Consider the following 26712-nt stretch of genomic DNA (forward strand, 5'->3'; position numbering starts at 1 on the left):
TATTAACGAGAGAAACATATACAATTACTATCTGATAAAGTACATTAAGTAAACGCGGCTTATAAATAATAGTTCAAAAATTAAACCCTTAATATTCTTGTACTATAATTACACTCAACTACTTTTCGGACCTCTTTACTCCATTTCTTTTATCTCATTATAAAATAGTCATATTAAATTAATATATTTTAATTCAATTAGTCTTACAATAATGTAAATATCTTATGAGTTAAAAGTTAAAACACTATAAACATGTAATTAGTGAAGGTAGGGCAGCCATGAATTGCGCGAATTACCGCGACACGAAACCGACATAATTTAATGCCACATTATTGTCACCGGAAGATTAACACCTAAGAATGGGGGCATAAAAGTTGAATGAACTGACACTAGAAATGATTCATGTTGGGGTTTAATTAGTATCTAACATTATCATTAACGTTAGTCATAATTATGATACTTAGGTAGAATTATCGTACTCCTAATCATGACCGACTTGACAAAAGTAAACGTTCATGCAATGCTACTACCACTACTACCTAATAGACTACTAGGTAGAATTATTTTTTGCGCATCATGCATAAGAAAAACTAGTAAAATTATAAGTATTTAGATCACACAAATCAATAAAATCAGTAAAAAAAATAACAACTTAGCTTCAAGCTATTTTTATACCTGTATACCCAAAATCAGTTTGTGTCGACATCTTTCCGACATTATATTCGTGAGTGACGAATGTTAGATATCAATGTAGTCTAAGTGTCTAACGTTTGAACGAAGTCTGGTCTACGAAAAATCTAACCTCGTAATAGTGGAAGTGAAAGCGATGTTGATATAAGCTGTTACAAAAAAAAAAAAAAAAAAAAAAAAACCTAATTAATCAAACATTTATATTAATTGTTCAATCAAGTTATGTAGCTAATAATAGTCAAATAAGTCAAAATAAACTGATAAGCTAACTATGTTACCAAACTGGACTTATATTTTTCCATTAAACACTACTTTCACAAAAATAATTGGCCCTTCGGTATACAGATGTCTTTGAGGGACAAATGCCACCTGATTTGATGTAATGCAATTGGATCATAGTCGTGTTAGGTGGCCCAATACACTGTTATGAGGCCCATTTCCGATGGTGTGGCCCAATACTCATATCTCTTCCCTACGTGAATATTTGATGGACCACTTGCGATTTGTTTAGTGGAACTAGGTCAGCCACGTGTACAGATCTCATGTCACTTGCGCCAAATTGTGGCCCACTCCATGTGGAGTATGTTTTAAGTAAAGTCTAAAAATTGGGTGCTTATTGATTGGAGAAATGTAATTGTTATATCGTGGATAAGGTACATTACACTCTCTACATATTATAAATTTTGATTCAAAAATTATATATCATATTATGTAACTTATCTTAATTATAAATAGGTTTTTATCTTTATATATATAATAATTAATAAAAGACATTTATGTTGTATTATTGCATTATTTAATAACATATTTATTCAATATTCTCACTATTCTAAGATTAATACAGTTCAGCCAAGTTGCACTAATGTAATATGACTTCTAAAGCATTTCAATGAGGGAATTAAGATTTTAAATATACTTACTCTATTACATTATAGTATCTATTCATCCATACTTTACTTTCTCAACCTGTACACAAAAGTCAATATCGCATCTACAGAAACTCATAACCTCGTATTTAGGAGAATTATTACATACCACTTAATTAAAAGTCATCGACTTTTATGAGAATTTTATATAGACAACTTAAACTATTGTCTTTGCTGATTAAGACTACAAGTTGATGTTCCCAAAAATACAAAATACATTTTTCTCAGTAACTTAAAAAGATAAAAGTGCGACTCAAACTAGACACAAAGTTTACTCGAGATTGTTACATTTATTTAAATTCTTAAATTTTCAAACGATAAAAGAATCAAGTTAAAACTGGGTAAGAATATATTCTTTATAAACAATGCCTTCACTCTGCTGTCTTCCTTTTTATCCATTTTCTTTTCTTTTTCTTACGTTCACGTCACTCACCGTCAATCCAAGTATCTGACCGACCCAGATCATATATGAGCTGTTCATCAATTTTCTTGGGTACCCACTCCTGTTATTTTCCTTAAACTTTACGGTTTTGTTTGTTCTTTCTTCCTTTGATTGTCAGAAGAAGAAGAGAGATGGGGAGGCTGTTTGTATCCACTCTTGAAGGAAAGATCTATAGCTGCAAGCACTGTGGAACTCATCTTGCTCTTTCTGACGACATAGTCTCCAAGGTTTGTTAGTTTGCTTTCTCTTTTCCTTAATCTTATCAAAGATCCAGTTTTTGTGTTAAGCATGTTCCTGTCATTTCACAATTTGGTTCTTTGGTTTAATCAATTCTGCATTTTTTTCTGCTAAAAAATGTGTAGTGGGTATATTGACCTTCTTGATTTGAGTCGGTTGATTTGAGTATGGGCAATTTAGGATTGTTTACCTTCTTATGGTAATTTGCTGGTTAAGGTCACAAGGCGGGATTTACTTTGTGCCCGCCATCTGATGCTGCTGGTTGCAGGTTTCCCTCGTCACTCAAAATAAAAGACTTACCTTGTATAAGCTTATTCCCGGGAATGCATTTCCATTTCAGGCGTATTTCGTAATTTGTTAGATAAGGTCGGGATTTACCTGGTGCCCGCCATCTGGTACTGGGTGCAGGTTTCCCTCCTCACTCAAAATAAAAGGCATACCTTGTATAACCTTATTCCCGGGAATGCCAGGCATATTTCGTGAACAAAACGTGTTGATAGTTGTTCTACTCATATAAATTCCATGATGTTTTATTGGAAACCACAACATATGGCTTCTAGGATTTGATGTAATTAATGGTAAAATGTGGAATTAAGTGGTTGAGTTCAACTTGCCACAGCATTTAATGTAATTGTCTATATCTCTATGGATTGGGAGATTTGAATAGTTGCTTGTAGAGGATAATGTGTCTGAGGCTCAGCATTGCACTGCAATGAGAAATGCTAAACGGGGATAGCTTTCCCGATAACAACAGCAAGGAGTTTCAACTGCATTCGTCCTTTTAGAGATAAAGTTGCTCTTCATCTGAACTTTAAATGCTAGTGTTTCTTGTCTGTAAGTATACAAAAGCAAGCAGCTTTATGGTTGTTTATCCAGTGATTTGTGTTAAAATGTGTTTCCGTTTTCTAGCGTGGGAAGACTATCGAGTGTGTTGTTAGTTTGTTATTAAATCCCGAGTTTGCAACCACTACAAGTAGGAGTCTCACAACTCAGCTACTCGTTAGAATTTCTCTGACTCCGTTTCTTTTTTTTTTTCTTTTTTTTTTTTTTTGGCTCTTTCCTTCAGTCTTTTCACTGCAGACACGGGAAGGCTTATCTCTTCAGTAAGGTGTAAGTCTCCTTGATTCTGCTCGCTTGAAAAATAGATCAAAGATTTTCATGAATGCACAATGCAGTGACATTGTAAGAACATAGTATAGCACACCTTTAATGCATTGCAATGATCATATAAATGTTTGAGTAGTCGAAAACAATCAAGTATCTTTCTCCCTTCGTTTTCTTTATTTTGGAGTCCAGCATATCTTTGCTGTAGGTCGGCACCACTTTGCGTTTATTGCATTGCGTATCGTTGAATTGATAGACATTATTTTTAACTCTTATATGTATGTTCTGGAAGCTGAAATATAAATTGGCAGAGTGAATGTCACTTCTGGCCCGAACGAAGATAGGATGATGATGACCGGTATGCACACCGTTGCAGACATTTTCTGCGTCAAATGTGGGTCGATTGTAGGCTGGAAATACGTGAGTTCAGACTGATTTTTTTTTTTTTTTGAATACTACTGACTCTATTACATTGTAGTATCTGTTCATCTATACTTTCTCAACCTGTTGAAGCACGTGAGTTCAGACCGATAAATTGTGTTTCTTGCATCAAATTCTAAACTAGAGTTTACTATGCATAGTTCTGAGGAATGGATAACAAATTGAAATGTTTTCCATCTCAACTAAAACCTTAAACTAACGTTCTTTTAGGAAATGGCTCACGAGAAGAATCAGAAGTACAAAGAAGGGAAATCAGTCCTTGAGCGGTCAGTTGATAATTCTCTTAAAAACCCGGGCTACCTACATTGCCCAACACAAGCGAATTGATTAGTTAGATTCCTTGTAAACTGGAACAGGTTTAAGGTTGCTGGCCCTGATGGAAGCAGCTATTGGGCAAGCCATGAAGGAGTTGGCCCTGATTATGTCTGATCACCTCTTAAGATCACATATTCTATCCTCAATTGTACATTCTCAAGCCACCCCTATTCTTCTGATTGAACTATTGTATCCTGGAATTGTCTATCCCCATGTTTCAAAACTCTGGATAATTGTTCATTAAAATTGCCAGAACTGTTCATATGAAGTGTGTGCATATTCTTTATGCATAAAGTCATTGACTACTGATATATAATGTTTATTTTTAGAGCATCACTTAAAAATTTGTCATATTTTTAGCAACATAAGAGAGAGGGGAAGAGGAAAAAGTGGGGAAAAAATTATGTTTAAATTGCCTATTAATGCGCTCGATGGGCACTCTGCAAAACTATTTTCTTTTCTCCAACTCTTTCTTCCATGTGTGCAAAAAAAACTTAAAAATAATCTTTAGTACACTAAAAACGAGCATTTATTAGTGGTCTACTGTACAATTTGCCCCTCTGTAATGCAATAATGGAGCCATAAAAAAATGACAAGTCGATTCACTTGAAAATGGAAACATTTAGAGCTCAAATGTTGGAGAAGACCATAAATTTATGAAATTGAAGTATGAGTTACACCAGTATAAGCTATAAATTGCAATGATGTAAAAATAAAATGGTGAAAGCTCAACTTGTAGATGACAAGACTGTTATCAGCTCAATGAATAAACCATCTGCCCAGAGAGTTCTCTTCCCACAGCTCTCATGTATCTTTGCAATTGTGTTGTCACGTGCTGCCTATCTCTGGGATCGAAAGCGTGTTGCACATCCTTTCAACATGTGAGGTTGAAACAGATTCAAAACAAGAATACAAATAAATAGGCTCGCAAGATAGTTACTTAAATGTAATGAATAAAAGAAATGCATAGAGTATGCTAATGTTAATAAAATGTACTTCGTAGTGTTTCTGGTTCAGTGTATGCGGGATTGCAAATAAGGTTCAGAGGTGAAAGAATGGGGGGCATGCTAAGAGTGATTAATGTGAGAGATCAATGACTATTCACCTTGAACCTCAAACGAACTCTGGTCAACCCAATCAGAACGTTCCCAACGTCTCCATCTTCCAGATCATCTGACATGTTGCCACTTGGTACTGTGTCCTCTTCACCATCACAATCTTCGGAATCATATTCAGTCATGTCCTCATCCGCATGTACAAAGATATCATTTGAACCCCCTGGAGCGTGATCATCAGGTTGTTCCTCAACATAACTATCAGGCACACTGGATGGCAATGAGCCACCATTTTGGGTGGTAAAATCAGAGAGAACCACGTAAGGTTTTCTATCAAGCAATGGTTTCGCAATCTCAAATGGAACCCACCTAGGAAGGAAAATGATCATTATTGAGAATATTTCAAAATAGTTTACAGTAACTGAATTATTCTTAAATATCAAATATAAAGCTGCTTACGTATAACGAAGAGGGCAGAGAAGCTCAGATGGGCTGTAAGCTGCTTTATATCTCATTTTGTTGCAGGAATGGATGTAATAGCCCATATAATAGTACTGGAGACTTGGACAGTGCAATTCATTCTCTCTAACCCACCTAATTTCTTGCAGGGCCGAGTACTTTCCCAGAGATAAGAAGGCAAGATCTGGATCCCAAAATAAATATTTACTAGACAAACACTTAGGCAGTATATCTACCACACCAACTGCAACAAGCTTCCCATCAATCAAATATTGCTGATGAAAGGAGCCGAAGCCACATGGAGGAACACCGTCGCCTGCTGTCGGTGGAACGTATGCTAAGGGAGTATCAACCAAAAATCTGTTGTAAGAACTCTCTGAGACATCATCCGGCTCATCATTGTGCACTCTAATTTGGTATCTTCTATATAAGGAATATTCTTCAGGATCAAAACTGGACCTCTTAAGACGGATCTCAAGTTTGCGTCTTTTGACCTCTATGTTTCCTGAGCTCATTGTAGAGCCTCTTTTTTTAGTACAACTTTGTACAAGGGCTTTGTCTCTTCCTGGGACATTACCAGGATTCAGCTGTTTGCCAGAAGAATAGAAATTAATGTGGCCATTGCAAGCTTTAATTGCAAAACCAGATGATACAGCCACCTGATTTAAACAGTTAGCCAGTTTTTGTGCAACATCATTTGGAGTAAGTTGAGCAGACTGCAAATTTGCTGGCACACCATCCTTTGATGAGTCTCTGTGATCCTTTTTGGATCGCCTTAAAACCGCAACAATCTGGAATGAGATGTTGCTGGTAAATAAGAGATCTTCTGCTCCTTCAACTAGTAACTTTCTTTTAGCTGGTGCAACTTCCTTAATGGAAGCTTTTGGTAACTGAACATCAGAGGAAATCTCACCACGTTCAGCACATGTTTGAACGGCATTATCAATCTGTTCTGAAAAATAACGTATAAACTGTTCAGAATGGTTGTTTTCTTCATGGTAAATAGGCAAATACTCCTTTGATCCAGCGATTGAACTTTCTTTACAAGAGCTGCTGCCTAAAGTCTTGGATGTAGTCTGGGCATCTGTCAACTCCTCTGGTTGTTTATTTGACAAGCCTTCCAGAAACCTAAGAGCAAACAAGCTTCATATAAGTACTTCAAACATAACTTAAAACTATTAAGCTGAATTGATCATCAATTCAAGATTTTCCATTAAATCTGCATGAAAGCACATGGAAATAGATAAAGCCACAGGAACACTTCAAAACTCAATGATATAACTTTCAGAGACAAATGAATGTGTATAAACGAATAAATTCGAAAATTAGATGAACCCATTGGGGGAAACAGTTGAAGATCCATCTAACACAAGCTGCTATCTTGATAATAAGTACACTGGCTGGAGTGAGAAATCAGACTCATCACAATAATTCCATTGCTTTCTACGAATGAGCAGTTTGTGTGCACCTAATGCAGAACTGCAGATGCATATGAAGAGGAGAACCATCTTTTGCCAATGAGAGAAAAGAAATTCGAGATATACCTCTCCATCCGTTTCAATACTCGGCGTTGTTCTTTGGTTGGAACGAAAGCACCAGCTTTGAGGCGGATGGTATAAGATGGACAGCATGTGCTTTCCATCTCGGGCTTGTATAAAAAACATCCCGATCTTCTCCACCCTCTATCTAAAAGAGCTGTATAAAAAGAAGTACTAAATCCAAACACCAACATAGTAGGTGAACAGTTTGACTAGGCAAAACGAATCAAATTGGAACAGTAGAAAACGAAAGGATTGGTCCATTAGTATTCCTCAACTAAACTCACTATGTTCCATAGAAAAGACAAAATGTAGAGTATGGTAACCAACCTTGATAGTCATCCACAGTCAGACTGTTTGCCCATAGTCCTGGAAATTAGAAGCATAAGATTGCAGGATGAACATCAAATTAAACAATTCACAACATGATCTTGGCTTGGAGCCTTGAAAGACGAACAATTCAAAAGCATAATGTCCAAATCAGCTTGTAATTTTTATTTACACCATATACAGTCCAACAACACAAAAGAGCAAGCAAAGATGAAATCCAATCGAAGTTATAATCTGGATGAAAATGCATCATTGTCCAATTCAAACAAAAGTCAATGATCATGATCATGATCGTACTCTTAACAAAATCTCCAAACCTGACAACTTAAAAAATCACCAAAACCACAACAACAATCAAGCAAACCACCCGATCGCAATTAAAACGAGACAGGAATCTACAGAAATGAAAACTACCGTGTGATATACTGCTCCGACTACCAGATTTACAGTAGCCACAAGAGCTTCTGCGGCGGCCGCAATCCATAACGACGCTCTCGCCTCTGTTGTTCCCGGCACCGGCGGCGACGCCGCTGTTGCTGCTGCTGGCAACACTTGTCATCTCCTTCTTGTCCGCCATCGCCAACCTCGGTTCGTACTAGGGTTTCGTTTCGTTTCCCTCTATATGTACACTCTCTGTACGCACGATGAATTTCTCAGTGCCGACCGATGAACACGGACAACGTAAGTCGTTAAGTCGCGGTCGCACACGACAATAATTCGCACATCGTTTTGGTTACCAGTTGAAAGATTGGAAATTTCAAATGAGAATAGATAGATCCAAATTTCACTATTTTATGGGGTCTATTAAGAATATATTGCTTTTATTTTTATTTTTGATTATTAAATATGAACTTGTATTATTAACAAAAATACATATGAGTTTTCTTTATTCTTATTGATTGACTTCTCTTATTTAGCAGCCTCATGTTTGTTGTTTTTTGCTAACAATCTTCATACCAGTTGCCACAATACCACCGGCTTAACGGAAAAGTAAAACAGTTATACACCGAGGCCCTCGTCAGATGGCGACCGGCGATGACTGAATTGTCGTCGGTGTCAAAAATTATTGCCAGTGTCAAAAATTCTAAAAATAAGTTAATTGTTCTTTTTTTTTTTTTTTCAATGACTTAATTACTTTACTTTTTCGAGTTCAAGGGAAGTCTATTCATTCACATAATTGTATTCCTAATCTATTTATAAGTCCGTGACTTTTATAGGGTACCATGAGCTCAATGGGGATTGGGGAATATGAGGGTGAGGCAACGGAATGGGGCGTGAGGCAAATGCAAAGAAAAATAGGGACAAAGAAGTCAAAAACCCTTAAATGCTGATTCCCCAAAAAAAATCAACATAATTCCTCTTTTTTTCTTTTTTTTTTTGAAAAGTAAAATCAACATAATTCATAAAAATAATAATATAGCTACTCTAATGTCATTTTGAGTGATGTTTTGGTGTATTTATAATGGATAATACTTGTGTAAGATCGTTTTACGTGTCCTAATCAATAAGATGAGTCAAATCTATAATTAATGGGTCGAATTTGTAACCTTATTGAGCACATTATCTACTAACATGTTGATTTTGTTTATATATTTCTCATTATAGCAAATTCTCATTACTAAAAAAATTCATATTAAAAACAAACAAAAAAACTCCTTAAAAACAAGTTAAGAGTTCAACCCATTAGTAGTAAGTATTAGGCTATGTTTGGCAAACCTAGCTGATACAGTAGCTGAAAGCTGAAAAGTAGCTGAAAACTGAAAAGCTATAAGCTCGAAGCTGAAATATGAAGAGCTGTTAAGCTAGCTGTTATGCTTAAAAGTGTTTGGTAAAATTAGTTTTTTGATAAGTTGATAAATGTAAAAAGACTAAAAAGGACATTTTCATAAAAGTTAAATAGTTTTAAATTTAAATAGGTTTGTTTACATATTAAAATATAAAATAATGAAATTAATATAATTTAATAAAATATAAAGTAAGGACATATATTTGAAAATATATAAAGTAAAACAAGATGTTTATAATTCATAAAATTAGTTCATACAAAAATTATTGTTCAAACATAAATATCAATTTAAAATTACAATGAAACATATTGAAGAAAAAAGGTCAAAAGAGTTTTAATTGAGAGGGATAAATGATGTCATTTATATAAAATAACAAGGATAAAGATGGAAAAAAGCTAAGAAGCTACTAGCTTATTTTTGAAAAGCTACCTGAAGTAGCGTTTCAAAATAAGCACTTATTTTAAGCTACTAGCTTATTTTGAGAACATTACCAAACAAAGCTTATAGCTTATTAGTAGCTTAAAATAAGCTATAAGCTCCTAAATAAGCTCTACCAAACACAGCCTAAGTAAATGTTGGCTTTACGGTCACGAAATAGGCGAATGGCTGACCAACACAACCGTAAAACAATAGAGAATGTAAAAAGATGGAGAGAATAAATGAACGGAGTAATTACACTTGTATTAAATTTAGAAACCTTATTCGAGAGTTTGTTTCGCTTTCATTTGTTTTTGCTAGACGTTCGGCCAATGTTGTGGCCCATTCTATTGCTAGAGCTCTTGGATTTGATTCCCACCGAGGTGAGTGGTCTGTCACTCTGCCCTCTTTTTGTTTATGATCTTCTGGTTTAATGAATTATCTTTTCCCTTCAACAAAAAAATTGTAGAACATTTACAATGTGACCCATATATTTATACAATATTAATGAGCTTTTTAGAAGAAAATAAAGAAGAAATTAACAAATTGGACTTTGGAAAGCTACTTAACTGCCATATTTTTTTCCTATTGGAAAAGGAAATCACACGCCAAATTTAAGAGAATCTCCGAAAGATCTTTACTTAACCGTCTTAGCGCAACAAATCGCGCGTCACTAGACTGTCGGACCTTGCCTATCTCTTGCACAATGCGGTCGAAATACTGAAGCACACTTCTAACTAGGTACCTTACTCGATAGTATTCATCTCTAACCATAGTCATTTGAATTTTGGGAAGGACAAGTGGATCATCATATTCTCTAAAGTCTAAACCAACGAACCAAACGCTATCTGTAATGTCTCAATTTGGGCCTCAGAATTATCTTATCCCTGGATTAGAAATTTAGAATGCACTCCAAGTCTCCAATCTTTCACGACATGACGACACCTTTTTAATGCAGTAAAAATATAAAATCCCCAAAAAGCCCAATCTTTTGCCCCTGATTTCACCATAAATTACTCAATTACCACTGAGCCTTCTCTCTCCGACCTTCAAATAATCAAATCCGCCCCGCTGTTCTCTCTCCTTCTCTCTCGTCAAAGCTTCACTCTCTCTCTCTCTCTCTCGTCAAAGTTTCTTAACAATGCCGCTTTGGTGAAGCTATGCATTTCTCTGTCATCTATCTTCTTCTGTATACGTGTAAGAAGCTTTTCTAGGTTTCGATTTTTTGTTATTTTGGTTCCTAAAATTGTTGCGCAGTGGACTGAGGGTTTAGAGGTTTATGCATATGCATGCGGAGAATGCGAAACGCCGGAGCTGATTTTCGGTACGAGTGTTAGTAGTGCCGGAGCTGGATTTCCGATCTGAGGATACTGAATTTGAATTTGCGAGGGGAAACGGCGTCGTTTGATCAGTTACGCGGTTTCGCGGGGGAATCTAGGGTTTTTTAGTGGCCTTTGGCGTTTTGATGAGGATTGGAGGGTTTTCGGTTTGTGTATGCGATGAATAGAAGTTTCCGAGCTGAAGAGTCGTTGACGAAGCAGAGAATGGGGAGTCTAAGGAGCTCGATGATTAAAGAGAAGGATGAGGAGCTTGGACTGTTCCTTGAAATGCGGAGGCGGGAGAAGGAACGGAACGATCTTCTTCTTCTTCAGAACTCGGATGAGTTTGATGCTCCACTTGGTATGGAAGATGCTCAACCTTCATTTTTTTAAAAATAAATATTATTTATTTTTAGGTTATGTTTTGGGTCGGCAATGCATTACAGAGCATTAATGGTTGATTGCTTGGTGAATCTCCTGTTAGATTTTGTTTGGAAATAATATAAATTGGTTGATGTAACGGGATGAGTCATATTCATTAAAGTAATTTTCAGTTTAGATGGCAATTATTGCTGCAGGATTCTTTTTGTCATCTTTCTAAAATTTCTTGCTTTTTGGTGAATGCTATTAAAAAAAAAAAAAAGGCATTCAGTGTTCGAGTTTTGCTACTGGTTTTAATTTGTTTTAATTTTTTTTTTTTTTTTTTTTAATTTTGCAGGATCAAACACTGGTAGTTCTCCTGTTTTCAATATTCCAGCAGCTATGCCTGCCCGAAAAACTGTTACAGATGATTTCCTCAATTCAGAAAATGATAAGAATGACTATGACTGGTGATTGGTTATTCTTTCCTAATTATTTGCCAAACATGTGTTCACTGTGATTACTTTTTGTTGGCTTACTTAATATTTTGTGTTAAAATTAATGTGAAAAGTCATTTGTTTCTTGATTAAGTTGAAATGTATATGTCACACCTCCTATACATTCCTTGTTCAATCTCCGTTTTTTACTCTGTAAATGCAACTCTACAGAGTTCCTTTTCTTTTTTTTTTTTTCTTGTTATGCAATTTAAGATAACAATGAATGTAAATTTATTTAATTATTTTGCTAATGAACATGCAAGAAAAGATTCTTTTCACAGCAGCTGTATTCAGGAGTAGATCTCTCCATCACATGGCTTAAACATATTTCATGAACTGAAAAATGGAATGACATCTAGTATTTCTCTTGATAATTGCATGTTGCACAGATAATTCTTTATTTGCTTCTGGGCTCATAGGCATTATGCAACTAATGTAATAACACTTCTGGTTATTCTTAGGTGTTGTTTGTCTGTGTTTCAGGCTTTTGACACCTCCTGGTACTCCTCTTTTTCCTTCATTGGAAACTGAATCACAACGAAGAGTAGCAAATAAGTTGGGGACTCCAAAAGCCCGCCCAACTGCACTGAAGTCTAGGGTAAGATGTTTCATGAATTAAAAGTTTCTTATATAAATTTCATGGCTGAAATATTTTGTTCTAGACTATGCATTTTTTGCATTTTTATTTTATTAGTGCAGTGAATTGCTAAAAAGGTTCATTGGCTGTGACTAGTTTCTAGATGAGAACACCATTGATCCATAGGCTAATATATGTTTAATAATTTTAACCTATGATATCTTAAAATCTTCATTCATATTGGAGAAATTGGATGAATTGTTTGTTACGGTCCTTAAGGATATCACTACTTTAGTAAATAGTAATTCTTGAATTTGATAAATCTGAGCAACTTCATTCATATTAGAGAACTTATTTCCAAGGAATGCATAGGATAGGATAGGATATTAAATCATAGTTGCGTATTCTATTGTCCCCACATTTGCTATATTTTTTGTCTTTTGCATCTGAGGAATCAGCTAATTTAAGAAGTTGAAATGCCCCATTCAGATGTTTCCTAATGATGGGTGTCCTGTGAAGCTGTTATATGCTTACTTCACGGGCAACTGGGCAAGGAAACATAAGGGAAAAAAGAACGAAGAATAATAGTTGGAAAAGGAAAAGAAGAAAACATTGGGTTTGCTTGAGACCCAAAACTCCCTTTGACCCTTTTTGGGATTGAATTTCTGCTTTTTCTTTATTCTAAATAATACTCCCTTTTATTGGGTTGATTACAAAGATTCTTAAACTAGGAATGATTAATTATCTGGTAGTTTCCAAATAATTAAACTACCTAAACTAATTCAAAAACTAAGAGTAATAAGTTAAATAACTATATAGTACTTTCTTAATATCTAAACTATGTAATGTAATAGTAATAAAATAAGACTTCTTCAGTATCAGTATCAGAACCACTAAAGTTTAATGGAAGTTGTCGGGATTCTTTTTAATTGGTTTGCTTGGGATTGTGTCCTCTCTTAAATTTGTTTGAGGCGCTACATACTGATTTCGCTCTATAATTCATTTTTGTGGATGTAGCTAGCCAATCCACCTGAGCCTACTGCCAGAAGTAATTTAATGTCCAGACAGCCAGCTTCATCTCCAGGAAATACTTCAAGTTCAGGTCTTTGCAGACCCTCATCTGCAGGTGGGTCCAGACCTTCAACTCCAACTGGTCGACCCACATTGAGCACATCCAGATCTACCTCAGTAGCTAAACCAACACCAAATACAGCATCCAAAGGAATGTCTACTGCAGGAGCGTCTAGAGCAACACCAACCTTAACCACATCTAGACCATCAAGGTCTGCAACACCTACATCTCGTGCAACACTACCTTCAATCAAGTCCACAGTTCCTCCAAGATCCTCAACACCTAATTCCAGGTCTACTGCCAGACCCTTGACACCAACTACAAGGCCATCTATTCCTGGATCAAAGTCAACATCCAGGGCATCGACTCCAACTCGTCGGCCAGTGACATCAACTGCAATACATACATCTGCTCCTCCTGCCAGGTCTCCATCTTCCTCCATAACCAAGTCATCTAGTACTGCAGCAAGAAATCCTGCACCACCACGTGCCAGCTCGCCAACTGTTAAACCAAGACCCTGGAACCCTTCAGATATGCCTGGCTTCTCACTAGATGCTCCACCCAATTTGAGGACTTCGATATCTGACAGGCCACCTTCAGCAACCAGGGGCAGACCTGGAGCACCTATTGTCCGTTCTTCATCTATTGAGCCTGTTGGGAACGGAAGAGTTAGACGACAATCATGCTCTCCATCAAGAGGACGTCCTCCTAACGGTGTTCTTCATAACAGTGGAAGCTCTGTTCCTGTCCCAGCTATGAGTCGGTTACATGCTAAAGCTAATGACAATGTGAGCCCTGTTGTGATGGGAAATAAGATGGTTGAAAGAGTGATAAATATGCGGAAGCTTGCTCCGCCTAGGCTAGACAATAGAAGCTCACCCAACAGTAATTTATCTGCCAAGTCTTCCTCACCTGACAGCGCAGGTTTTGGAAGGACACTGTCGAAGAAATCTTTGGATATGGCTATAAGGCATATGGTACGTATTTCCATCACTCTAAGCACCACCTAAATTACTCCAAAGGTTTCAAAGACGGTGATTTGCTTATAATTATAATATTTCTCAAGTAACAAAATTATTGAAGAGTTGGGATTTCATTTATATTGCATCCATCCATCCTCTTCGCAGCTAAGTATCCTTATTTAATTCTTTTTATTACAGGATATAAGGCGAACGATTCCAGGAAACCTACGACCGTTAATGACTAACATTCCAGCATCGTCTATGTACAGTGTGAGATCCGGGCCTAGTAGAAGCAGGACGGTGAGTGTTTCTGATTCACCCCTTGCAACAAGCAGTAATGCTAGTTCTGAAGTGAGTGTTAATAACAATGCTGTGTGCATTGATGGACATGGAGGTGAGTGTGAAATTAGCAGCGATAAAGGTGCTCGATCTCCTGCCAGTGTCCATAGTAGTAGGTAATTCTGTGTTTGCCACGCTGCAGAGTAGAGTAGTATTGCTAGTTTTAAAGCAAGACGACGGTGAGTTGAACACCATTGTTTATCAGGAGAAGAAAATTTTAACCCCGATGTTCAAATCTCACTTGATTATGTAAAGATGCATGAACTAGGTAGGTGTTGTAGTTAGAGCTTCTGTACCATTAGAAACCCAAGTATGGTGAATCCATTTTTCTGCTATATTGTTCACTGACTCACGAGGAAATTGAACAACTGTCTGCTTTTACTTGGGGTCGTAGCTTTAGTTTAGTACATCAAATTGCAATTTCTGAGATCAAACTTTATTACATCTCGGAATATGTATGGTTTTAGAACACAAAACAGCACTGGACATTGGTCCTATTTGGTAAAATAGTTAGTCTATCCGTCATAATTGGCTTATTTGATCATTATTAGTTATTTGACTTGGTTAAAAATTAATATATAAGTGTTTGATTAATCAATTTTTTGTAACTCTAAAATGTTAAAATTCAAAAAGTTGTTTAAAATGACTTTTTTTTTTGAAATAGTTCAAAACGACTTTTTGAATTAGTGTTTTTTTAGAAAAGAAATTATACCAAACAGTTAATAGCTAACAATTAATTTACTAAATATTTTTTTACAATTAGCTAATATTATCAACTAAACATATCAGTCAATTTTGACTTATTTAACTATTATTAACTGTGTAACTTGATTAAACAATCAATATGCATGTTTGGTTAATTAATTTTTTATAACAACTTATTGTTCTAAAATGCTAAAATTCAAAAAATTGCTCAAAGAGCTTTCGACCAGCTTTTTAAGAAAATCATTTTACATGTAATTAATTAATAGTTAATTTACTAAACAATTTTCTATAATTCGCTAATGCTATCAATTAATTAAACCCACCAACCAAATCGGTTAAACAACTATTTACCAAACGCCACGGTGTAAAATTAATTTCCTTTTTATAAGGACTATAAATTAACAAAAACAATTATACGTGTCTTCTCAAGAATATCTACAGAAATTCGGACCAAAACTACAAAACCAAAATAATTGTGGAAAGGAAAATAATAATAATCCAAATACTCTCCCTTTGCCCGCTGCGCGGACCATCGCTGTCTGTCTGTCATATCTATCTTCTCTCTGGGAATTACTGTGTCGGATTCCATTGAAGAGCCGTCCGTCATGGCGAGCCTGTGGCAAGCAGTGATGGGCTCCGGCCAGTCGTCGGCGTCGACCGTTGACTACGACGGCGTGCAGTTCTGGTCGAGTCCTGAGCGGACCGGATGGCTAACGAAGCAGGGCGAGTACATCAAGACGTGGAGGCGCCGCTGGTTCGTGTTGAAGCAGGGGAAGCTGTTCTGGTTCAAGGAGTCTAACGTCACGCGCGGATCGCGGCCTCGCGGCGTGATCCCCGTCGCCACTTGCCTCACAGTGAAAGGCGCGGAGGACGTGCTGAACAAGCAGTTCGCGTTCGAGCTCTCCACGCGCGCCGACACCATGTACTTCATCGCCGATTCCGAGAAGGAGAAGGAGGACTGGATCAATTCCATCGGACGATCCATAGTTCAGCACTCCAGGTCAGTTACGGATAACGAGATCCTCGATTACGATAGTCGCAAATAAATTCGATTCCGATTTTTTTTATTTTTGTTTTTAGAAATCATGTTTACGTAATCGCCGTTCTTCCTTCATCTTTGTTTGTTTGGAGATTGGAATTGATTCTCTTCTTTTGCTTCTATGTGTATTAATGATGCTGTTTCTTTGCTATGGAAGTTGTAAGTATCGGATTGGAACATGAAGTACTATTTGTGGTGAATGAAGTATACTTTACTGTTTGTCTCTGTTCAATTCATGTTTTGCTTCTGTTGATATTTTGGTTGTTAGGACTATAATTGAAGAAATTTAGCCCTGTTTGCTAAATAATCTTAGCTTTTTGAGCAAAGAAATTATACCAAAAAGCTATGAGCTAACAGCTAATTTACCAAACATTTTATCAACTAATCATACTTTTTTACCCAATTAGCCAACAGTCATTTACCAAACAGGGCCTTAACCATTGTGGAAGGTGAAAAGATATCAGAGTATGAACTCAGACCTCCAATTATTCATATCTTCACTGTATAGCATGAGTGTTTCAGCTTCTTTTTATGCCTTGCTAACTTGGATTGGATTGGATTAACTTCTGTAGAAGCTAAAACTTTAGGATCCTTTCTTGAGTTCGGGCTTCTGTCGTTTTCATCATAGCTGTGCTGTTACTTGTTTAACATCTTGGTTAATTAGTGGGACATGAAGAAGTTAGTTAGGATTTTGATCTGTGTTGGGACAAAAACTTCAAACTCACATGAAAAGTTGGGGTTCTTCTGGTGTGTTTACTAATGACTCCATAGCTCAATTCCAGTTTGCAATGTTTCTTCATCCTTGTGCTGCAAATTTATGGTGTCTTCCATGGATGCCATCGTCTATAAGCAATTCTTATTACCAAATTGTTGAGATTGTATTTGTGATTGAGTCCATTGAATCTGGCTCTGGAAGCACTGTATTGGATAATCATTGGGGAGCCCTTAAACCATTAAGGCACATCTCACAATTTATCTCATTTGCCATGGCCCAGGACATGAATAGAGGGGATTCTCGGGATTGGGGTGCAATGGCCTGATTGAAAGATTCTATACTATCAGGAAAGGTTAAGCCTCCCAGGCTACCAGGACCACAATCTGATTAACCCATTAGCTCAGACACAGTAGTGGCAAGCAACACAGAAAATTCAATCTGAATAGAGGGGATTCTCGGGATTGGGGTGCAATGGCCTGATTGAATTTTCTGTGTTGCTTGCCACTACTGTTTCTGAGCTAATGGGTTAATCAGATTGTGGTCCTGGTAGCCTGGGAGGCTTAACCTTTCCTGATAGTATAGAATCTTTATTAGGAAATGACAATTTTGCTGTCCCACCTTACTCTTTGAGTTTATTGTACAGTTTATATTGTTAATTTGGTATTGACTGGAAAGAAACAAAGCAGAGAAAAGAAGAGAGAGAAGGGAAAAAAGAATAAGAAATTGTTGCAGGACACAAAGCCAGCAAGAAAACAATATAAAAACTTATCTTGGTGTCTTGTTACAGTCAGTTTAATATAAAAACAGTTTGCTTTTCATGGAGGGTTTGTGTATTGCATTAAGGCATCAAGCAGTCTGTAGCTAGATAGGAACTCCTGGTATGGGCATCCTATTGTCCAAGGATCGACATCGGTATCAAGCAATCTAGAAACCTCACAATCTAGCAATCTGAGGTTTCGTGTATTGTATCATAAAGATTACTCTAATTCTGTGGGCCTACTCGCCTTTATCCTAGAGCCTTAGTGGAGAAGATTCGTGAGATGTACCTTAACGGGTTACAATTGTACAAGCTTGTATACTTGGTGCTCACAACATAGTCAAATCTATACATCTCCCCTATCCTATTCCTATACTCTACGTCTCTACCGTACCGTTGTTAGTGAAGTAGAACTCTTAACTTTGTTTGGATTGGAAATTTGGAACCAATTGAGCTTATGCTTCAGGAACTGCGTATTACCTTCACTATCCAAAGCACTCTTATGTGCCAAATTTTTAAAAGATTTCAACTAATGTTTTGAAATGATCATCCCTATTCCGTAGAACTATTGCCTTTGGCAAGAAGTGATGGTTTCCTTGTTCCTATAAATGATACTCTTGCCATAGAAGTACAAGGAAACCGACTTTCTTGACTGTTGTTTAAAAATCATAATTCTCTTGATGAATAGGGTTGGCATCTGAATCACTTTTGAACACAACCAAAAACATTATGAAGACTGGCTGTCTAAGACTATAACCTGTTGCCATCTTAATTCCTTGTAGATGAGAGTCAAGCGGTAGTTCGATCAACGATTAACCCATTCACATCAGAGGATTAAAAAGCTAACTTGATATAACAATTTAATCATTTATATGATGAAAACTTTATTATAATTTAGATAATATGTTACATTTTTGAATGCTGTACGAATAAGTTGAAATCTAAGCTATCCAAATTGACCCACACGAAAGTGTAAAAGATGAGGCTGCTTCCTTCCCTTTTGTTTGGTTATTGAAGGGGAACTTCTATCCAATCCCGGAGATAGAATTGTATATTCTCAAGATATCACTTTGTAACGGCAGCGAATAAACAACCTAAATTGTCACTTCCAATGAGGACATTGATGGTGTCTTCTGCAGTTGTTTTCGCGGTGGATGGTATATATGAACTGCCGGTGGAGGCTGTGGTTTACGTTTTGTCTTTACAAAAGCGGACTCTGCCAAGTCAATGGCACGGCTGAGACCGGCAACCTTGTTTTCACACTCTTTCTGCTCACTGTCGGGGTTGCTGTCAGCTACTATGCCAGCGCCGGATTGGAGATGGGCGACCCATTCTTGGCGCCTGCTGGACAATGTATCGTTCATGCCATCATTAAGGAAGACGATGGTTCTGAGAGCCAATGCAATGTCCATATCTCCCACAAATGAAATGCCTCCAAATCCGCCGCTATAAGGTCCCCTTCTTGTTGCTTCTAGTTGATCGATCAACTCCATGGCTTTCACCTGTATCAGTTGGTATAGGAAAATGAATCTCTAAGCGTCATAACAATGAAGAGAGATCAAGAAGTTGGAAACGGGAAAGAGAGGGGAAGTTGAAACCTTTGGTGCTCCGCTAACTGTTCCAACAGGCAATGCAGCGCGTAGTGCATCCCAGCAAGTCAAATGATCAAGCAGCTCCCCAGTAACCTGCATAAATTTTTCCCACATATTAAGTAAAATATGAATTGTGTATGCATAGCTCTATAAGCTTCTTTATGATTAGGGATGAACTTGTGCTTACTGTTGAGCTGATGTGCATTACGTGAGAATATCGCTCGATATTCATGAGGCTTTCAACATTAACCGAACCGGATTTTGACACCTACATGAATTGCAGCAAAGTTAGTCTTCATAATTTTACTTGAGCTTTTTCAATTATCCAGCCACTAAAAGAGAAAGCCATAAAGAAATCTTCATCTCTTTATAATGGAAATGGAAGCAAACCTTTCCAACATCATTTCGCCCTAGATCAACCAGCATGGTGTGCTCTGCGCGTTCTTTTTCATCATTTAGCAGTAGCATTTCCAACATTACATCCTCCTCAGGAGTCTTCCCTCTTTTAGCTGTTCCAGCTAGTGGCCGATTGACAACTCTATTCTGTTACAAACAATAAATTTTGGCCATTAAGTTTTGATGATAGTTCCAATAAGAGGAGATTGAACACTTAGAATCGGGATAAATTAATCTAACCTTTTTTACACGAGTTAGAATTTCGGGGCTTGAAGCAACCAAAATGCACCCTCTAGCCTGATAAAATAGGAGAGTATAAATTAACATGTTCATATCAAGTATTAAGATAAGAAAAAAGTTAGTCTATCATGTAAAAGAAAAAACAAACCTGCATGTAAGTCATGTATGGGCTTGGATTCACAATTCTTAATGCCCTATAGACCTCAAATGGGTCAGCAAATGTTTTTCTTTCAAAACGTTGGCTGAGAACAATTTGAAAAATGTCCCCAGCAAGAATATGCTCCTTAGCCTTAAGAACAGCGTTCTTGTACTCCCCACTTGTCATGTTCCCTTTGGCTAGTGAAGGCCCAAATTCACGAGTGTTGAAATCCACAGAAGCCGAAGAGAGTCTTGGGCTGAAAAAGTGAACAACAAACAGACAAGTGTAAGTGATCTTTCCTAATAAATAAATTAGAAAAGCCCTCAAGTAACAGACAAATACTAAAACAGTACTTACGGATCAACGTCTTGTACTTTGGACACTAGTGCTTCTAGTTGTTTCTTTCCCTCACGGTAAGCCTTTGAGGCAGATGAGTAACTATCCAACCTTACCCAATGAATAATGAATGCTTTCTACAATTACACCATTTTATAAAGCAGAATTAGTATCTTAAAAGAGAAAATGACCATGATAAACAAAAAGAAAGATAAACCATGAATTGCAGGTCATAGAGCAATCAATCATATACAAGCTAAAGTAAAATTCATTATTTTTTCACACTTCAGATTTGGTCTGCATGTTCAGCCCAACCAAAAACTTTCCATGTAAATGATTAGAAAATACTTGTATACCTTATCCACATGGTCAAACACAATCACATTATCATAAAGTCCCAAGTGAATGTCTGGAAGGTTCCTGTCATCTTGGGGTGCACTTGCAAATGGCAACTTCTTCTTTTCCACATACCGAACTGTGTCATATGAAAAGTAACCAACCCATCCACCTGTTTATTGTCAAAAAAATATGTCAGTAATTTCATATTTATAATGCAAGCATAAGTTGTATACATTATCCACCAATCAACTTTTTCTACCTTGGACTCTCAAATTCTACTTCCTCATCCAAAATTTTGATATAGACATTTTTCTTTTAAAACCCACAGGGTAAAGAATTAAAGATAATTTACATTGCTGGCTACGTCAGAAAGTAAAAGTGAGGGAATAGAGATAGGGAGTCAATGTAGTAGATACAATAATTCTAGAATGCATCTTATAGAAATGCTTCTCAAACACTATATGTTACCAGTTAATAAACATTTCACATGCAACCAGTGATGTTGAACCCTGTACAGGCTGTTCTACAGTGACCAACTAATTCATAGAGAACAACTTTTTGTGAGCCTTAAATGATTCTAATTTCTAAAGCAACAAAGACATAAGATACCATCATTAAATGAACATATAGAAAATGCTGTAAATGTTAGATGAGTTATTTATATTGAACTTCCAAGTAAAAGCTGGATGAGTACTACATGCAACTGATTCAACAGCCACACACTGTATGGCCATTTTGGTGGTTGGCCAACTAATTCATTGTGCATTAATTTAGTTTGAGAAAAGGCTGGTTTGCCGCTGAGAAACCAGCACAGCTCATTAAGAGGTGAAATTCTCCGGGAGATGAATAAAGTAGAATTTCTCACCCTCCGGGAGATGAATAAAGTAGAATTTAAATTTTATTGTTTGACAGGTAAATTCCTAAGTAAATCCAAAAGATTAGAGTTAACAATATATATCCTTCAAGTCTTCATCAGGACGAAAATCTTACCGCAAAAAGCATCAGGAAGGTCACCAGTGAGTTGTGGCTTCCATTCTTCAGAAATACTCCTTGCAACTGTCATCGGGTCTTCCACGATCTTCTCCGTTAATTTCCCGGAGTCATGATCCATGATGGTCACCTTATTCTCTTTTGCGAGTATTTCCATTGTAGGTTGAGCACCGACCACGCTGTAGCGTCCCTATACAAAACAAAAATATAATCCAGTGCTAATAAAGCAAACGGCCGGAAATTAAAGTCCAATAACTGAGAATGAAGCTACATTGACAATCAATCGGTTATTCATCGCTGAACTGGCAAATTAAATGTCTTACCACAGTAGAGCTTCGAGAGCCAGGCTCAACCGACTCAAAGAGGAAGCTCGGAGTTTCACGGTCGTCTTCATCGACCAAACAGCGGTAAGCAAGCACCGGAGTCAAATGATCGGAGAAAATACACTTGTGCAGCGGAATCAAATTTGAGGTTTTCGATGCTTCAATGAACTTCGCCTCTTCCTTATCTGAAAATGTAAACCGATCGAAAATACAAATTAATACTATACGATCATCTCCACTTCCTAGACTATGCTCAAATTCAACCTTGCCTTCAATTCCATGAAAAACTTCCAATAATAATAAAATTCAAACCGAAATATTAAATCCGTTCATTTTTATATTATATTTCTCGCATTCAAGCCATAATCCACGGAAAAAATAATAATAATAATAATAACGTCGTCTTTCTCATCGCAAACCGCATTTTAGTGTGTTACAGTTTCCGGCACCGTAAAAATTCCTTTAGATACAAAAGAAGCAGATTAAGTTACTGATCGAGCGAGAGAGAGACCTAGAGACGGAGGACAATATGGAGAGCGTGTAATCGGAATTTGGAGTGAGCTGCGGCATTTGAGTTGGAGCGTAGGGACACGAAGTGAGGGAGCAAAGCCGGAGCTTCTCCGGCTAACAATGGAGGTGATCGGAAGTTCCGATTTGAGCTGGCTCGTCGGTAGTAACCGCTGACAGTTAGCGATGGCTTGCATTTTCGGGAGGTTATTGACAGCTAAGCGCGCTTTAGAGTGAGAGAGAGAGAGAGAGAGGAAATATTGTTGGTAGTTGAGAGATGCATTTGCCTCGTGAAACGAAACGGATATTTATAGACGGATTTTGTCGCAGAAGATATGTTTTTTTAAAGGAAAAAATTCCGAAATTATGAATTTCAACTACTATCTACTACTTACCTTCCATTTATATCGAAAATGCTAATAACACGTTTCAAATAATTGAGATAATTATAATATTATAAATAATTGCGATAATTATAATATTTGATTGTAGATTTCAGGTTCAATCTATAATATTCACTTACATATTGTTAGTGATAGTGAATATACTTTTACGCTATTAACCCGACCATGTGGTCGGCGGGTCGGGTACTCTCCTCGACCTGACTGGCCATGCGTAAGCCCTTTCTTCTCTATGGTGTTCAGTCCGACCGCGAGGGTCGGCGGTGACTCTTTGATTGACGGATGACTGTCCATTGGTACCGCCACGTGCTACCTCTTACCTTGGTGGGAAGAAAGACGGTTGCATGTCCGCCACGTGCTCGTCATGCCGAAGTAGTGGAGCTCAGTCTTTTACCTTTTATAAATAGCGCATTAATGAGGAGGAATGGGGACTTTTTGGACTGATTTTTTACGAAAGGCTTAGAGAACGCTCGGATAGTAGGAAGACCCATTGCCGACCACCCGAGCCTCTCCGCTTATGTAGTATATTAACTCGGTATTTTGGGCTGGATTAATAAAGAAATCGCATTCGTACTTCAACTTCGTATTTTATGTTATCAGTTAGAATAGCTTAGTAATTAGGAGTGTTTGGTTCACCTAATGTTAGATTATCTTAAAGAATGTTAGAGCAATTCTATATAAGTTTTTTTGAGATTTTTTTACCGGCACAAAAACTAATAATGCTTAGATTTTTATTGATGGAAGAATGATTTTTTTTGAAAAATTTTACATCTGCAAGTGACTTTTTTTTTAGTACTACTGACTCTGTTACAATGTAGTATTTGTTCATAACTACTTTCTCAAGTACCTACGCACAAAGAGTCAACAGTCGCCTCCACTAAGGCGAGAATCCACTCCCTTCCTTGTGGGCGTGTAAACCGGGTGCCACCTAGACCACACGGTCTTTGGCCAAGGCCTTTAGTTAATTGGAAAGAAACTCACGTCATCTCACCCCACCAAATGAGTATTACCTTAAAATTTGTTGTCAAGTGAAATTAACGTACAACTTAAAATTAAAGAAAGCTCCCGCACCACTTCGGAGACATGCTTGTACACTAATATCCACAATAAGATGAATGATGAATCCATACCTTCCTAGTATTTATTGTGCCTACAATAAGGCCAAATTTATACCTCCATTTTGAATTTGAACCTTACACTTTGCAACAGTTAAAAAAGCAAAAAAAAAAAATTTTAAAAAACTTATTTTAGATTAATTGACCAATTGAACTGTGCCCTAAGAACTATAATTTTAAATGGGTCACACTTGTGTGAGACCGTCTCACGGATCCTTATTCGTGAGACGGGTCGGGTCGGGTCAAAGTACCATGCAAATGTCATACTTATATGTGCAAATCTCACACTTATATGCTCAAATATAATACTAATCAAAAATACAATTTTTGTTATTTATAAGAGAAAAAGTAATACATTTTTCATAATAAGTAATGTTGACAAGTACCTCTCACTTATAAGGGCAAATATAATACTTTTGAGGAAAAATGTAATACTTTTAAATCGAAATGTAAAAGTATTNAAAAAATTTATTCCTGATTAGTATTACATTTGAGCATATAAGTATGACATTTGTGCATATAAGTGTTACATTTGCATCTTGACCCGACCCGACCCGACTCATTTGAGACGGTCTCACACAAGTTTTTGCCATTTTAAATTAAGATATCATAAATTTGTGATCTCTAATTCAATTAGATGTGCTAAAAATAAATAGAATAAATATTTCTTCCTTTTTTCTAAAAATATAAATCAGGACAATATTGTAACAACTTATAACTTGGTAATAGTGACCAAGTAAGGTGAATTGAATTTAGTGGTGGAGCACGTTTAATACATGCGTGGCTAGAAGAAAACATCATCATTGTGTCCTTTTCATCCAACCTTTGGTGCCTGGACCAATCAAAATTTTCGTTTTAGAATATACACTATCGTATCATAACGTAACATCTAAATATGTTGATGAGTAAGTAAAATTTAAATACTCTTATTCAATTATAAAAGGGACGCGGAGTTGACCACTTATATCAAAATCATCATCTTCAACTCATCAAGATCAGAACAAAAATTATATCAAAATCATCTTCTTCAAGTCATCAAAAAATAAAATGCACACCGAGTTGACCACTTATATCAAAATCATCTTTTTCAAGTCATCAAGATTAGAGCAAAAGTTTAAAACGCTAGACTGTCAAAGATAAAAGACATGTGTTGTGTTAGATGGCGGTCAAACTTCCATACATAATCAATATCCCCGTTAGAGTTTAAACCTGCGACATCTTATTTGAGAGAACTACAATTATGCAGTTTAACCAGAACGTTCTTTAGCGGGATGAGGATGTTAAGAAAGAGGCAATCAATATATTATGCCCTCATTTTATTAATTTCACATGTGAAGTGCTCATTCAAATATTATAATAGTAGCAATAACATTAATAATAAATAAGACCAATAAGATATCTAAAGAGGCAATGGCTAACCATAGTTGATCTTATTTGTGGTAAACAAAATTGGGCAATGGACTTAGCTTCCTTCCTAAGAAAGCCATTTCTGGCCTCCAAACAACACTATCAGTTTGAAGACAACCTTGGGACTACTACACCTCATAGGGTGGCTAGAATTTATTAGTTGGGTGATTGGTGGATCATTCTCTCAGGGTCGGTCTTGCTTTTTCTTTCTGTTAAAAAATAGAAGAAGAAGAAAAAAAAGTTAATAATAATAACATTCGAGCATAGTTGTATCGCTTTCTCTCCTATAAAAATCACCTAGTCTTTAAGGTGGTAATTATCTACATGTCCACAAAATGACCTATCACCATGGTTGAAAAGATTATTACGCCCCCCTTGGCTATCTGTGTATTTTTATTTATTTTTTATTTTTTTTGCACATTTGTTTAAAATTTTAATTTTTAAAATAAGTTGATAATTATAAAATATTTAATACTTTAATAGTTAATACTAAAATATTAAATATGAACCTAAAAAATCTCAAGTTTACTGATTAAGCGGCCTAGTTGACTGCTTAATTAGTCGATCACGCCTAAAACACCGATTATGCTGATACGCTAATCGGTTAACTGACGCCTAACGCCTAGACAGTAGACACAAATTAAACTGAACTTTTACAACATTGTAAGGTGGGATTTTTACAACCTATAATGATACAGTCATACACCACATGTTGATTCTATAATTTCTACGTGCAAGGTGCTCCAGTCATTTTTTATTCATTTACTTTCTCAAATCCACTGATTCAACATTATTTATTTTGTGGTTTTTTTTTTTTTTTTTGGTGCGTTAGGCTAAAATTATC

The 26712-nt window shown here is 36.5% G+C and overlaps 5 protein-coding genes across 5 annotated transcripts; 3 read left to right on the forward strand and 2 right to left on the reverse strand.

Annotated features, from left to right (window-relative positions):
• Positions 1 to 2028: 2028 nt before the first annotated feature.
• Positions 2029 to 4488, forward strand: LOC116014475 (protein yippee-like). The gene is made up of 5 exons (XM_031254536.1): positions 2029 to 2285; positions 3362 to 3405; positions 3711 to 3819; positions 4051 to 4106; positions 4197 to 4488. Exons 1-5 carry the CDS (start codon positions 2190 to 2192, stop codon positions 4267 to 4269), a joined length of 378 nt encoding a protein of 125 aa, XP_031110396.1. The 5' UTR covers positions 2029 to 2189; the 3' UTR covers positions 4270 to 4488.
• Positions 4489 to 4661: 173 nt separating this feature from the next.
• Positions 4662 to 8306, reverse strand: LOC116013477 (arginyl-tRNA--protein transferase 2-like). Its single transcript, XM_031253258.1, has 6 exons — positions 7952 to 8306; positions 7538 to 7576; positions 7214 to 7364; positions 5670 to 6797; positions 5261 to 5579; positions 4662 to 5026 (listed from the first exon to the last, which is right to left on the reverse strand). The coding sequence occupies exons 1-6, from the start codon at positions 8112 to 8114 to the stop codon at positions 4910 to 4912; spliced, it is 1917 nt and encodes a 638-aa protein (XP_031109118.1). The 5' UTR covers positions 8115 to 8306; the 3' UTR covers positions 4662 to 4909.
• A 2517-nt stretch (positions 8307 to 10823) lies between these two features.
• Positions 10824 to 15374, forward strand: LOC116013694 (mucin-12-like). Its single transcript, XM_031253585.1, has 5 exons — positions 10824 to 11421; positions 11779 to 11890; positions 12401 to 12515; positions 13512 to 14543; positions 14727 to 15374. Exons 1-5 carry the CDS (start codon positions 11241 to 11243, stop codon positions 14985 to 14987), a joined length of 1701 nt encoding a protein of 566 aa, XP_031109445.1. The 5' UTR covers positions 10824 to 11240; the 3' UTR covers positions 14988 to 15374.
• Positions 15375 to 16075: 701 nt separating this feature from the next.
• Positions 16076 to 16843, forward strand: LOC116012372 (pleckstrin homology domain-containing protein 1-like). The gene has a single exon (XM_031251897.1). The coding sequence runs from the start codon at positions 16178 to 16180 to the stop codon at positions 16616 to 16618; it is 441 nt and encodes a 146-aa protein (XP_031107757.1). The 5' UTR covers positions 16076 to 16177; the 3' UTR covers positions 16619 to 16843.
• A 2109-nt stretch (positions 16844 to 18952) lies between these two features.
• Positions 18953 to 23227, reverse strand: LOC116011684 (anthranilate synthase alpha subunit 1, chloroplastic-like). The gene is made up of 11 exons (XM_031251087.1): positions 22950 to 23227; positions 22439 to 22623; positions 22116 to 22305; positions 21143 to 21294; positions 20808 to 20923; positions 20460 to 20706; positions 20312 to 20368; positions 20066 to 20218; positions 19863 to 19943; positions 19682 to 19768; positions 18953 to 19585 (listed from the first exon to the last, which is right to left on the reverse strand). Exons 1-11 carry the CDS (start codon positions 23140 to 23142, stop codon positions 19178 to 19180), a joined length of 1869 nt encoding a protein of 622 aa, XP_031106947.1. The 5' UTR covers positions 23143 to 23227; the 3' UTR covers positions 18953 to 19177.
• Between the last annotated feature and the right edge of the window lie 3485 nt (positions 23228 to 26712).

The sequence above is a fragment of the Ipomoea triloba genome, chromosome 3, assembly GCF_003576645.1.
Source record: "Ipomoea triloba cultivar NCNSP0323 chromosome 3, ASM357664v1".
Classification (NCBI taxonomy): domain Eukaryota; kingdom Viridiplantae; phylum Streptophyta; class Magnoliopsida; order Solanales; family Convolvulaceae; genus Ipomoea; species Ipomoea triloba.